Source organism: Hemicordylus capensis, chromosome 4, assembly GCF_027244095.1.
Source record: "Hemicordylus capensis ecotype Gifberg chromosome 4, rHemCap1.1.pri, whole genome shotgun sequence".
NCBI lineage: Eukaryota > Metazoa > Chordata > Lepidosauria > Squamata > Cordylidae > Hemicordylus > Hemicordylus capensis.
Window position 1 is genome coordinate 106,507,641 of NC_069660.1, and position 12,679 is coordinate 106,520,319.

Here is a 12,679-nt window from a genome sequence, read left to right on the forward strand (position 1 = left end):
CTGTTATCTTCATTTGAACAGGCCTTCCAGTTTTGGAAGCATGGGGTAGCATGGGGGCTGGTCTTGTGTAGCGGAGCACATGTGTCTCGTTAGTCAGAATGTAATCCAGTGTGTTTGTTTATTTAACAATTGTTTTAAACCAAAAGGCATTTAAACAAAAGGCATTACAATGGAACAGGCTCTGCCCACAGACTTGCTCTCTAAATTTTGGAACTTTGCAAGAGTGAATGGTCTCCCTGGGATATTGGTGTATAGGTATAACTGGTTAGAATGTGAATAACACCATAGAGATTTGCAGAATTATGCCGATTCAGGAGGCTGTGCACATACACAAGGACTACAGGACTGGCTGTGCTGTGCTGTCTGCACTTGCCGCAAGCCCCCAGTACCCACACAGTACAATACATTTCACACTATATATGAAATGCATTTCATTGCAGAAGGCCATAGTATGACAATGGGAGGCTCTTGCCTCTTGCATCAGAGCATCCAGCAGCCTAGGTTTGAGTTGCCCTGACTTTATGGAGGATCTAGCTGTGCATTACCCAGTGGTCCTCATAGCCAGGTTGGGATAGCTGTGTTAGCAGAAGCCACTACTGCAGGACTCAGGGGTGTAGCTATAATTGAGCAAAGGGGTTCAAATAACCTTCCCCCCAGCTCCACCCCTCCCTGTTTTCTTCATTGTTTCCCTCACTCTAAGGGGCCACCGGAGAGTGAGGCGAACAAGGACCCCCTCTCCCCTAGCTACGCCCCTGGCAGGACTCCTAAAGGGTGAAAGCATTGCTGGGGAACTGTGTTGAGATGCATGACATGCTGGGAGGTTGCAGTCCTTACTAGGGATGGTTATATTACCGGGAGGCTTTACACACAGGGCTTCTACCCCGAATCTACTTCAGGGGGAAAGTGTGTGCAACGTGCATTCACACACCAGCCAAACTTACCCCTAAGTCCCTTTGAGATTCTTGGACACACTCCACACACAAATTGGGCTTGTCTTCTGAATTCTAGCTTATCTCGAGGCATTTCTGGGTTTTTAAAATGCTGGTTTTAAGCTACTTTTTCCTAAAACGCAGAGAGAATAGGGAGAGGCACTGATGTAGATTCATTAGCATGATAAGAAGGATACTCTCTTTACTGATGCAAATATAGCTCTTCAGTACTCTCTCCCTCTCCGCCCCCCACCGTTGGCTAGAAGGAAAACACGAAGGAAAACATGTGAACTTGCATGAAAAGCAACCCCAAGAGCAGAGGGGAGGGGCTGCTTCCCTCAATGCTGCGAGTGTACTTGGAAGTGGCTGCACTCAACATTTACCCTGAACGAAGCCTGAAGCCAGGCGTGAATAACTCCAGGCTGTGTTTCTGGTGTTTGGGGAAAGCTGAAAAGGGCTCAAATAGATGAGCTGAGCAATGGCCTCCTGGGGATAGTGGCTAACAAAGCAGGCACATGAGGAGGGTCTGTAGAAATGTACCGGGAGCCCTTGCACAGCTCCCTCAGTGCTCCTGCACAATACGGCACAAGGGGGCTAATACTGTTGAGTGCTGCTCACCCTCTGGAAACATCTCGGTAAGAACAGGGTGCTTCTGGTGTGCAGCACTCGGCAGTATTACTACTACTACCAATATGCATATACCGCTTTTCAACAAAGCGGTTTGCTTAGAAAGATAATAAATGAAGAACATGGTTCTGTGTCCCAAAAGAGCTCACAGTCTAAAGAGAAAAACAAAATAGACACCAGCACCAGCAGCAGCCACTGGAGGGATGCTGTGCTGGGGTTGGACAGGGACAGTTGCTCTTTCCCTGAAAGCGAAAAGAGGGTAATTACTTTAAAAGGTGACTCTTGGTGCAGGGATAGTTTTATTCCTCTTGCACAACAGCATGAGCGCAGGAAGACTGGGGGAAATGGATGAGGCCTCCTGGTGTGTCCCAGCAGACTCTCCTAATGCACGCACTTCATTCGTCAGGATGTCAGCCACTATTTTGATGCTCATTGCTGGACCTGTATATATACTGTATGCCAGTCTACCAGCCTCCCTCTCAGCTGCTCTAAAATTTCTGGGCGTTTTAAAACAAATTAATAGTTGATATGATAAAGCCTTGCTAAAAGCATCTCATTTATTGCAGCTTGAGAGGACCTTATCTTCAGAGAAATTATTTAGCTCCTTATAATGCATGGGGGCAGTTAATGTGAGTTTTTCGCACCAACTTCCTCTGAAACTGAAGGGGGAGAAGAGAAAATGAAAATTTTGCCATGGCAACTAAAGAAACCGAGTACTTTATGTTCTGCAGAATTACCTCAGAAGCACAGAGGGTATTTCTGAAGAACAACAAATGCCAGGATTAAACACTTTACTCTGGTTCTTTGAAAGAAGGAGATAGAAGCCTGCCTTAATACGTGGCCATATTCTTTGACAGCTTTCCATGGCCAATACTGAAAAACAATCTAATAACCTGAACATAATTGTAGTGCTTTTTTAAAAAGCCAAAACCAGGTTCATGGAAGTTGCCAGTGTTTATAAGTAGCCAAGGAGCAACGGTAGAGAGCTTGCTCCCCACTTGCTGCAAGGAAGAAACCTCCTCTGCTCCAACTGTCAGTTGCCTGGGGGCTGCACTCTCTGGCCTCTTCCATCAGCTAGGCAGGCTTAGGCCCCTGCCAGCTGTTTTTGGACTACAACTCCCATAATCCCCAACCACAGTGGCCAATAGCCAAGGATATGGGTTGTAGGCCAACATCTGCAGGAGGGCAGAAGTTGAGCAGCCCTGAGCTAGGGGATTAAGGGTTTCTGGGTTGTGTGCATGCCTGTCTATTTTTCTACATTATTGTATTGTTGCAATCTACCACAAACTGCCTTGAGGGTCGTGCACAGGGTTTTCCTCTTCAGAACTGTCACTTTCCCTCCATCAGGAACTATCCAGAAGACATAGATGATAACAGCAATGTCACACAAAGGGTTCCAGAGGTGTGGGGTTTAACTAGTCAGAAGTTCTAGGTTCAGATATAGAGGCTATTCACACGATTGCAGAAAATCGGGCTAGCCTCCACTAGCCCGATTTTCTGCAATTGTGAGAACCACGGGGCTCGGCTGTGAGCCTGGTGGTTCTTGAACAGGTAACCCGCTCAAGTAGCCTGCCCCAAAACTGAGTTTGCAGAGCGAGCACTCCACAAACCTTTTTTATCGTGAGTAGCCGCAGTGCTGCTACTCACAAGGAGAGCCCCGGAGGGGAGGCAAAAAGCCGCCTCCCGGCTCTGGGGATCTCGCCACATGCCCTGCACGCTTGCGCAGGGCATACTGGAGCTTCCGGGGGCCGATCGGCCCCTGCTCCGTCCAGCCCCCACCGGCTCCATCACGGAGCCGGCAATTGTGTGAGTGGCCAATCCAGCCACCTAGGGCTCCCGCCCTGCTCATATGTGGGAAGAGCGGGCTTAGCCCGCTCTCCCCGCTCACTCTCCAAAACCAGGTCTCACTGATTGTGAGACCCGGCTCATAGTCTATGCTATGGAAGGTCTTTGGCACTGGAGACCCTCTTGGGCTCCTTGAAATGTGAGCCCTGGGGCAGAGGCTTGTTCCCTAAAAAATGGACATGGCTAGCCACATACATGATTAAGTAGTGCTTATCACCAGAGAACAGAGACTGGCAAGCAGCTAGTGAGGGAGGGAATCCTCTTCATCTCAGGACCTTCTGAACTAGTTGCCACTGTTGCTTTCCTTCCCCCATTCAAGGAAGCGGAACTATGCCTTAATACCAGGGCATGCAGCATGCCCTGTGAGTGATCCTCAAGGCAGTTTGCAGTAGACAGCAACAATACAATAACATACAAATGCATTATCAGCTCCAAAGACAGCCCTCCTTCTTCTTCATCTTCAGGTGGTTCTGCATATTCAAAGCATAGCTCTCAACAGGATAAGAGGAACTATTTGCTACCTCAGTCCCTCCAAGTCCCATGCCTGCTGTTCCTTTCCTCCTGCTGTGCATATGCCAGGGGATCAGATTTCCCTAGATATCAACTCCTGCATCCTTTGCCTTGTAACCCATGCTCCACTGGGATCATGTAATATGACTTTTGCAAGACTTACTGAATTACACCTTTTTCATATAAGTTCACAGTACCTTCCTTCTCCTGAGAAACCAAACGTCCTAGGTTTTTATTTCAACTAGCAAAGCAGCCAAATGTCTCTGCATTCTACAGCTGAAGCTCCCTGAATCGTAAAAGCAAACATTTAACAGCTGGTAGATTGTCTTAGGAGATAATGTACCCAAGCTTGTTCATAAAAATAACAAATCAAAAACCTATTGAGGCTTCACAGTGCTTTTAACATATGCACACACATTTAGGGGGAAATTATTATCCAGTAAAAGCCCTTTCTTACCCTTATGAACACTTTATATTTTTAAAGGCAACCTTTCAAGAAAGGAAAAATACTGAATTTAATCTCCCTCTCTCCCTCTCACAAGATGTCTAAGTGAAGAGTCAGGATTACCATCGTAAGTGAAGCAAGTCGGTTTTTATGCACATACTCAGGCTCATATGATATGTATTGACTCTAATAGCAGATGGAAAAACGGTCTATGTCACTTACAGGTTTCTGTCCAACAGCATGTGTTTCTTTAACATGGTTCACCGATTCAAGTCCCACTGAAATGAATGAATCGTACACTTTGAGCGTCAATCTGCCATGTTGAAACATATGCTAAGGGTCACACTACACAAGATGCTGGGATATGCATGACCAGTTTCTGCCAAGGAAGAGAGTAACTTGGAAGGCCAGTTTGATTGAGAAAATGGCAGGAAGGTAAAAGGTTAAGCACTCCCTTCCTGTTTCCACTGCTCCAGTCAGATTTACAGCCCCTTACAGATGCATTTTAGGGTACATATTTTAAAAACTAAGTTTATATAATAAAGGGTTTCATTTTTTTAAAGCCTTGTACTTAGATAATGTTTTAAAAACTCTGTCAACTTCAATAATACCATATATCAACATATTAAAGTTTGGGGTGCTAAATGCATAACAATGTATTAGGCATTTCTAGCAAAGACTTAACAGAGAAGGTCATTATAATTTGCCAATATAATGGAAATTCCCAACCTTGCATGGGCCTCAGATTCAACAGGTTAGTGGATGTCCTATTTCTGTCTCCCCACATTACCACCACTGTGGAGCCTAGGCACAATTGTTTCTTATAGAGATTAGGAGAATGATGTCTCCCATGGATCTGCCTTAATTGTCTCCATTCTGATTCCCCCAAACTCATTCATGTTCCAGCTTCCGGCTTTTTCTGTATACCTTTCTTACTGCTGTTTGAATTGCTGTAAACACAGTGTGAGTTCATATGACTGCTACCTGGTCTCTGAAGCTCTTCTCAAGATCAGTGAAGTGGGTCTTCTGGTGGGTCTGCGGGGAGAGCAGGCTTAGCCCACTCTCCCCACAGATGAGCAGCCTCCAAGCCCTGGGCAGCCGGATCAGTTGCCCACACGACTGCCAGCCCCATCACGGAGGCAGTGGAGACTGCAGGTATCAGGAGCCATCTGGCCGCCAGAAGTTCCAGGATGCCCCATGCATGTGGGGCATTCTGGAGAGACTTCCAAGGCCAGGAGGCTGGCTGCAGCCTCCCAGTTGGGGGTCTACTCACATGTCGCTGCATGCAGGGGAATACAGCGGCATGTGGTGGCCCACAAACAAAAAAATGAGGTTAACGGAGTGCTCGCTCCGTTAACCTAATTTAAGGGGAGGGTGAATTAGGCAGGCTAACCGCCTTGGAACCACCGAGCTTGCCCACGAGCCTGGTGGTTCTGAAGATCAGTAGAAATCGGACGAGGTTCCCTTAGCCCACTTTCTACTGATCATGGGAATAACGTCTCTGACTCTCTGCTGCCAACATGCAGTATCAGAGTTCAGAGTTACAAAATCAAGATTCTGAGGTGTAAAGAAAGGGCCAGCTTGCTACATTTTCTTTGTGTTGCTGCTGCTAGCAAAATAATAGCAAGTCATAATTGTTAACTATACATATATTTTTATTTGCATATTTTTCTCCTCTCCAGGGGCATAAGAAGATTGGTGGTGACTGCTTGGCAGGATGGGAGGGTGGGTGTTGCATGTGCCAGCTGCAATGTCTCATAGTGACCACTGGTGGGGGAGCGGTTTAAAGGTCATAGATAAAAGACTCCTCCCATCTTTGTTCTTCCAGTGTTAGTCTCCATTTTGTCTCTCCAGAGATGGCTGTTTGTTTTGGTCTCTCTTTTCAGCTATGAGCTACAGCTGCAATTAAGCTGCAGGCTCTTTCACATTTGTTTGTAACCTTTTCTTTAAATAAATCCTTGCCGTTCTTCAATACTAAAGAACTTCTCAAGACCTCTTGCTTTGCTGCTTTTTCACCAAACGTTTCCCACTTGCTGGCTGGATGGGCCATGCACAGGTGCAAAAGAAGGGGTAGGCACAGCACCCACCAGCAGAGTGGGTGTGGGCACATGCAGTATCCACTGGTGGCAGTCTCTGCTACTGCTGCGAAAGCACTGGGGGGCCAGAGGGTGACCTGTCAGCCCCTGTATTTCCCCTAGCCCAGGAACATTTGTCCCCCTTTGCTTCATAGTGGCTACACCATTGCTCCTCCCTTTTGTCCAATTCTATCTAGGCCAGCGTTTATCTCCTGCCTGCCTTAGTCCTGCCTTCACAAGCCTTTACCCCGAGCCTATTTAAAATGGCTTGCAACCACCTAGTCAGACAAGAAGTGCCTCTGCACTTTCTCAGTGCGTCCCTTAATCCCGGCTGGGCAGTGCTGCTTATCCAATACTTGGTTTTGTGTTTGCTTCCAGATCCAAATGTATTTCGTTTGCTGGAACTTGGCTGCTAATCCCTTCACTTTGCATTTTCAATGAAACTGAGATAAATAGTATGCAGACATTCTGTCTCCGGCCTGTTCTGTGAGTCCCCATACCTCAACCCATAGCCATTATACCTGTTCACTCAGTCGTCAGTCAGATGATTCGGCAGAAATGTCAATAAATATGAAATTTTAGGCAATGTTTAGGGAAATATTCATTGAAATGATAATCATTTGGGTGTTGTATCACTAAAGCTACATCTATTTTATCATATCGTGTGATCTTGCCTTTAGACTTTGTTAAATCTTTTCAATTATATTGACCATGATTATTGTATCTAAAATTATAAGTTTTAGGGCAACTCACATAAGAATAGATAGTTGCAATTCAGTCAGTAGAAATATGACAGTTGATATCTGTTCCATAAAACAGATGTCGAGGCTGTTCTTACATGCAGCCTAACCCAGACTAGAGAGGTGCAACTTGGGTTAGGCTGCACATGAGACCTGCCAGGATCAGGGCCTGATCCCAGTGGGGCAGCACCACCTAGCCTGACTTTTTAGCCCAGTTTTTAGCCAGGGTTAATGGCACCAGTGTACCTTTTAACCCAGGCTCCAGAATTGTGTGTCTCTCTGGGCTACATTCAACCCGAGGAGACGCAGAGACGAATGCCCATCTCCTGTGGGAATCCCCCAATGCACTGCACTCACACACACCCTGCCTGCTCCCCCACTTGCCCCGTCATGTGAATAGCTCCATCATATGTCTGTTTATTCCCATTATTTGGGGAGAGGGAGAATCTGCTGATGTACTACATAAGAAAAACCCAATACATGAGAAAGGCCCATCTAGTCCAGCATCCTGCTTCACAAAGTGGCCAAGCAGGTGCATCTGGGAATCCCATAAGCAGGATAAATAACAGTTCTGCAATGAAAGCAAGAATATAGCTGGGTGAATTGTCAGTGCTTCTATCTTCCTCCCAAATAACTGAAATGTTAAAATGCCTGAAATGTTCCTTCCTTTCTGCTCTGAAACAAACAGAAAACATGTGAATTTATTTGCCCAAGAGTACAAGCAAAGCCTCTTCCAGTGAGTCATCCTCTCTCCTACAAGAGGCTTGAAGAGGCTTTATCATTATAAAATCCTATGGTTTGACATTTCATCCAGCAGATAATGAGCTTCTTTGGTGAAAAGAAAACAGCATTTCTGTACTAGTAGCAAGGGACAAATGGAGTAATAAAAAGTGGATTTTTTAAAAAACACACACAAATGCACACAGATTGAATTGTAGCATGTTTCCATAGCTACAAAAGTTCTTTAACACAACAGATAAAATAGCAAGCAGATTAATGTATTGCAATTCATGAGCTGTGTGGAATATTCTCTAGTTGTCTAATATAAGCTAAGGATCTGCATTTGGTTCAGAATGAATGGGAGAATATGATAAATTGCACCCCTTTTGTCCAGTCTGGCATTTGTGACAAACCAAACAAAATAATCATGAATGAATCTCAATGAATAGCAACCCACCTGGGTCTCCTTCATTCCTTTGGGTTTCCTTTCCTCTATCCTGCAACAGCTATGAGGGAGAGATGAAAGATAGCATAGAAGCACAATGTAAAGTTCCCAGTCTTAAATTTGGACACATCTAAGTCAAAGTGTCTAAGAATATTATAGGGCTTCTTTGCACACAGAATCCCCCAATCACAGAATAGTAAGGAGAAGGATGTGCTGTGTGTTGATTTAGATAGATGACATGTGGTCATTTCATTCTGCCTTTTTGCTCTATGAAGAGTGAGGGGAGGAAGAACAGTTGCAGATGTGTGTTTTGCACAAAAATCACTATCTAGGATTTTAATTTCAGTACTGTTTTTCTGAGTTTCTTTTGCATTTAGAACCAGCACATTTAATAGTATTTTCTTCACACCTGAGCCCACCTTATCTTCTTCAAACTTTTGAGTGTGGGAGCTTGCATTTGTTCTAAGGTGAACTTCCCTTTACTTAAACTCAGGGGCACTGTTAGGCACAGACCTGGGGGCCCAGATCCATGTACCCACTCTCCTAGAGGGCCCCATTATTTTCTCCAAGGAAAAATAGGTCCCCTTTTATATTTCTGGAATAGCTTAGCCTAGAGTTCTGAAATTTTGTATAGATATAGGGCAGGTTATCAGGACTGTGTGTTGATTTAGAAGCATATCAGTCAATACACTGATTTTTAAGTATTTATAAAAGATTAAAACAAAAACTTCAAAAACCTAGTCGTATAAGTGGCTTGTTTCATGGCAGAAAATTACAAAAACATCTGGAACTGAAGCCCCCACTTGGAACATCATTCCAACTCCATGTGGAGGAATCTGCCGATTGCCTTCATTAAGAAGGGTAAACATCACCTCTCTTTTCTCCCCTTCTGTATTTCTGGAATGGTTTGGCCTAGAGTTCTGAGATTGGACTCAGAGGCAGAAAATGTTATAAGAACACTGTATTTTGATTTTGATATGGATCATTCAATTCATGGATATTTAATGATTTTTTGAATTTTAAAAAACTTCAAAAAAGTCAAAGTCCTATAAGTGGCTTATTTCATAGCAAAAAAACCCTACAAAAACTTCTGGAACTAAAGCCCCGCCCCCCCAGACCACAATTCCACCCCCATGTGAATGAATCTGCCCTTGGCCTTGATTTTTTTTAAAGTGCAACATGTCCTCCTTTGCCCAGCTCTTTACATTTCCAGAATAGCTGGGCTTCATGTTCTGAAATTGGGCACACATGTAGTCCAAAATGGCAGGAATCTGTGTATTTTTATTTCAAGGAAATTGTTCAGACTTGTGATTTTTAATGAATTTTCTGCTACTGCAGTAAAGCTGCCAGAAAGAATTATCTTTGTCCATGGGGTACTTCACATCTACTGAAAGTGGAACTGTTACATCTGAATAAACAAAGTGTGGTTTAAAAAAACAAAACAAACAAATGCACTACGTTCAAGTTGGTTTGTGATCCAAAAGGTCTGCATGAGAACAGTGAAGCAAGGGGCATGTGTTGTGGTTTTAATCCTCCCCCCCCCTCCCGCTTACGAATGCACTGTATTCTTGAATGCACAAAAGTTAGTTTTGTGTTTGAACTGTGGAGCAAGAGACTCATGTTGTGTCCTAGCTATGTGTGAATCCTTTGGAGCTTGCATAGTAGTTTTATCTGTTTGTTTTGTTTTGGAAAATGCACTCTGGCTCAGATCTGTAGGTTTGTGGTGAATGATCCAGAAGATGTACAGTATGGATCCTTTAGGGGGTTTGTATTCTCCCCCACCCCCGACAAATGCACTCTGGCCCAGACCTGTGGGTTTGTGGTGAGATGTATATCTATGGAGAGGATGCTTATTTTGCAGGTGAGGGCCCTGTAAGCTCATTAGGTCCAGGGTCCAAAATTACCTAGCTGCACCTTTGCATAAACAGGAGCAGTTCATTTGAAATCCAGTTTTGAAACAACTAACCCACCCCCAATTATTCCTTGTTGAATCAGCACATTCTTCAGAGAGTACTTGTGAGATGGGGCAGGGAGCAATGCTTCCCTTTAGCAGGGGCAGTTAATTCTTTTGAAATTGCTTTTTAGTCTTTGCTCTCTCTGCATTTTATCATTACCCATTGGCTGCCTGTGATAGTACACATAAAGGCTGTTCTCACACCCAGTCCAGGTTAGGCTGTGCATGTGCACCGCTGTGAGTGCCACCTTTGTTAGTCACATGCTCTTTGTTAGTCAGGATGTCAGCCAGTGGGCCTAAGCAGACATACATAGCCATGTGAAGAAGATAGCTAACAATTTGCTCACAATTGGCATCTTAAAACCAGGTATTCCAAGGTGAGTTGCCTCACCCTGCCTAATTGCAGGGGCTGTCCTGCCATCAACAATAATAGGCCATTGTGGCTTGGTATGTAGAGGGCTGGTCTTCCAGATTCAAATTGTTGCTTGTTCTGTTTTAATGCCTTTTAATACTTATTCATTTAAGTGGCAGGAGTACAACATTACTCTTTCTTCTCAGCTGCTAAAAAACTAGGGGGTAAATATTCAGCTGTAAATGCCTTCATTTTTCCACCAGCCAACTGTGATTTTCTGTTTGGTATTCTACAGCCGCAATCGTTAAATTAAAAAATTATGGACACAATAAACTATAAGTAGTTAAATACAGCATTGATTGCATTTTCATACATAATTCAATAAAGTGATTTCCAGTTTTGATAGAACTGATACTACCATCGCTTCTACAGTATAATGTGTTGAATTAGAGGGCTTCTTGTGGAATTTAGGTCAAACTTCACAAAGATTTAGTAAAGAATTTGACACTGTGACTCAAGCCAATGTCATCTTCATAATGAGTATAACTACATGCCAAAAATCCTAAGGTCCAACTGCTGGGGCAAGTTGAGAGTAACTCCAGTCAGAACTGGTGTAACCAAGGAAGGAATTAGTTTCATGATGCATAATCACACAACAGTTATGTACACTTTGTATGGATTATCCCTTTCATAATCTGGTCTCTTGATTTACACATCTGCTAGACTGCTACTCAAGCTTCTGCAATGATTACTGCATTTAACTTTTCATGTTGATCAAAATAACGGGATCATGTTTATGTAAACTTTGATGCAAATTGGCCAAAATATTTAAGTTGCAAATGTTTCCAGTGGTATGGATTGAATGAAATATCCTTTCTCTCAACACAGAGATGAATGTTCAGTATAATGATACCTTATACTGCATTTTCCACAATTTTTATTTATAAAGAAAACAACTTTCTGGCAGTCATATATTGTTTGAAGAACAAATAATGCATACTGAAAAGAGAAACTATCTATTAATTGAATGTTCAAATAAGTAAACCATGTATATAATAGAGATGTCAATCTAGAATTAAAATTATTCGTAGTTAAATTTCTCTCCTGCCTTTCATCTAAATAACTGGGGTGGGTTGGCGGTTACAGGGTTGCCCCAGTCATCTTCACAAAAATACTATGAGGTAATTAGGCTGAGAGATAGTGACTGGCCCATTGTCACTCAGTGAGTTTTATGGCTGTGCAGCTTTGAACTTGGGTCTCCCTACATCTACTCTGATACTTCAACCACACCACACAAGCTCTCTAAAATTAGGTGACATGATTTTTTAAAAAGCATCAGAAATAGCAGCATCTAGCAGCATTTCCATAGTTACATCTATCTACATTTATCTTACCTTTCCTTACCAGCTGAATTTTCCATAGATGGATTTATTTCTCAGCTAAATTGATTGATTGATTGATTGATCGATTGATTGATTGAAATTTTCTTATATACCACCTCCTCCAAAGACTCTAGGTGGTGAACAACAATATCAATAATTAATTAAAATGATAATGATAATGATAATGATAATGATTATTATAGGGCAAATGCCTGGCAAAACAGGTGGGCCTTGAGAAAGGCCTTAAAAGCAGCCAGGAAGGGGGCTGAATGAATCTGGGAAGGGGGAAGAGTGTTCCAAAGAAAAGGGGCAGCCATAGAGAAGGTCCTCCTACGGGCCCAGGCACCACGCACTACACCAGGGCCAGCTAAGAAGACCTCACAGGTCGGGATACAACTAGCCGAGAGAGGTGATCCTGGAGATACACAGGTGCTAAACCCATAAGGGTTTTATACGTGAGAACCAACACTTTGAATTGGAACCAGAAGCGAACAGGCAACCAGTGCAGCAACTGTAAAAGAAGTGTAACACTATCAAATTTACGGCCACCCATGAGGAGGCAGACTGCTGCATTCTGGACTAGTTGAAGCTTCTGAATCATTTTCAAAGGCAACCCTGGGTAGAACACATTACAGTAAGCCAAACAAAAGGTAAC

General features: G+C 43.5%; 1 protein-coding gene across 2 annotated transcripts in view; it reads right to left on the bottom strand.

Moving 5' to 3' along the window:
• The window catches only part of LOC128324251 (uncharacterized), a 150,915-nt gene that overhangs the window by 52,285 nt on the left and 85,951 nt on the right, over positions 1 to 12,679 (bottom strand). Inside the window, exons 2-3 of one of the 2 annotated variants that reach the window (XM_053248579.1) lie at positions 8,349 to 8,397; positions 4,515 to 4,634 (exon numbers count right to left, since the gene is read on the bottom strand). The exons of the other annotated variant lie outside the window; for it this stretch is intronic. Of the exons in view, the coding sequence (XP_053104554.1) occupies positions 8,384 to 8,397 (14 nt within the window). The 3' untranslated portion in view covers positions 4,515 to 4,634; positions 8,349 to 8,383. Of the gene's footprint in view, positions 1 to 4,514; positions 4,635 to 8,348; positions 8,398 to 12,679 lie in introns of those variants that run through there. 2 annotated transcript variants of the gene reach the window in all.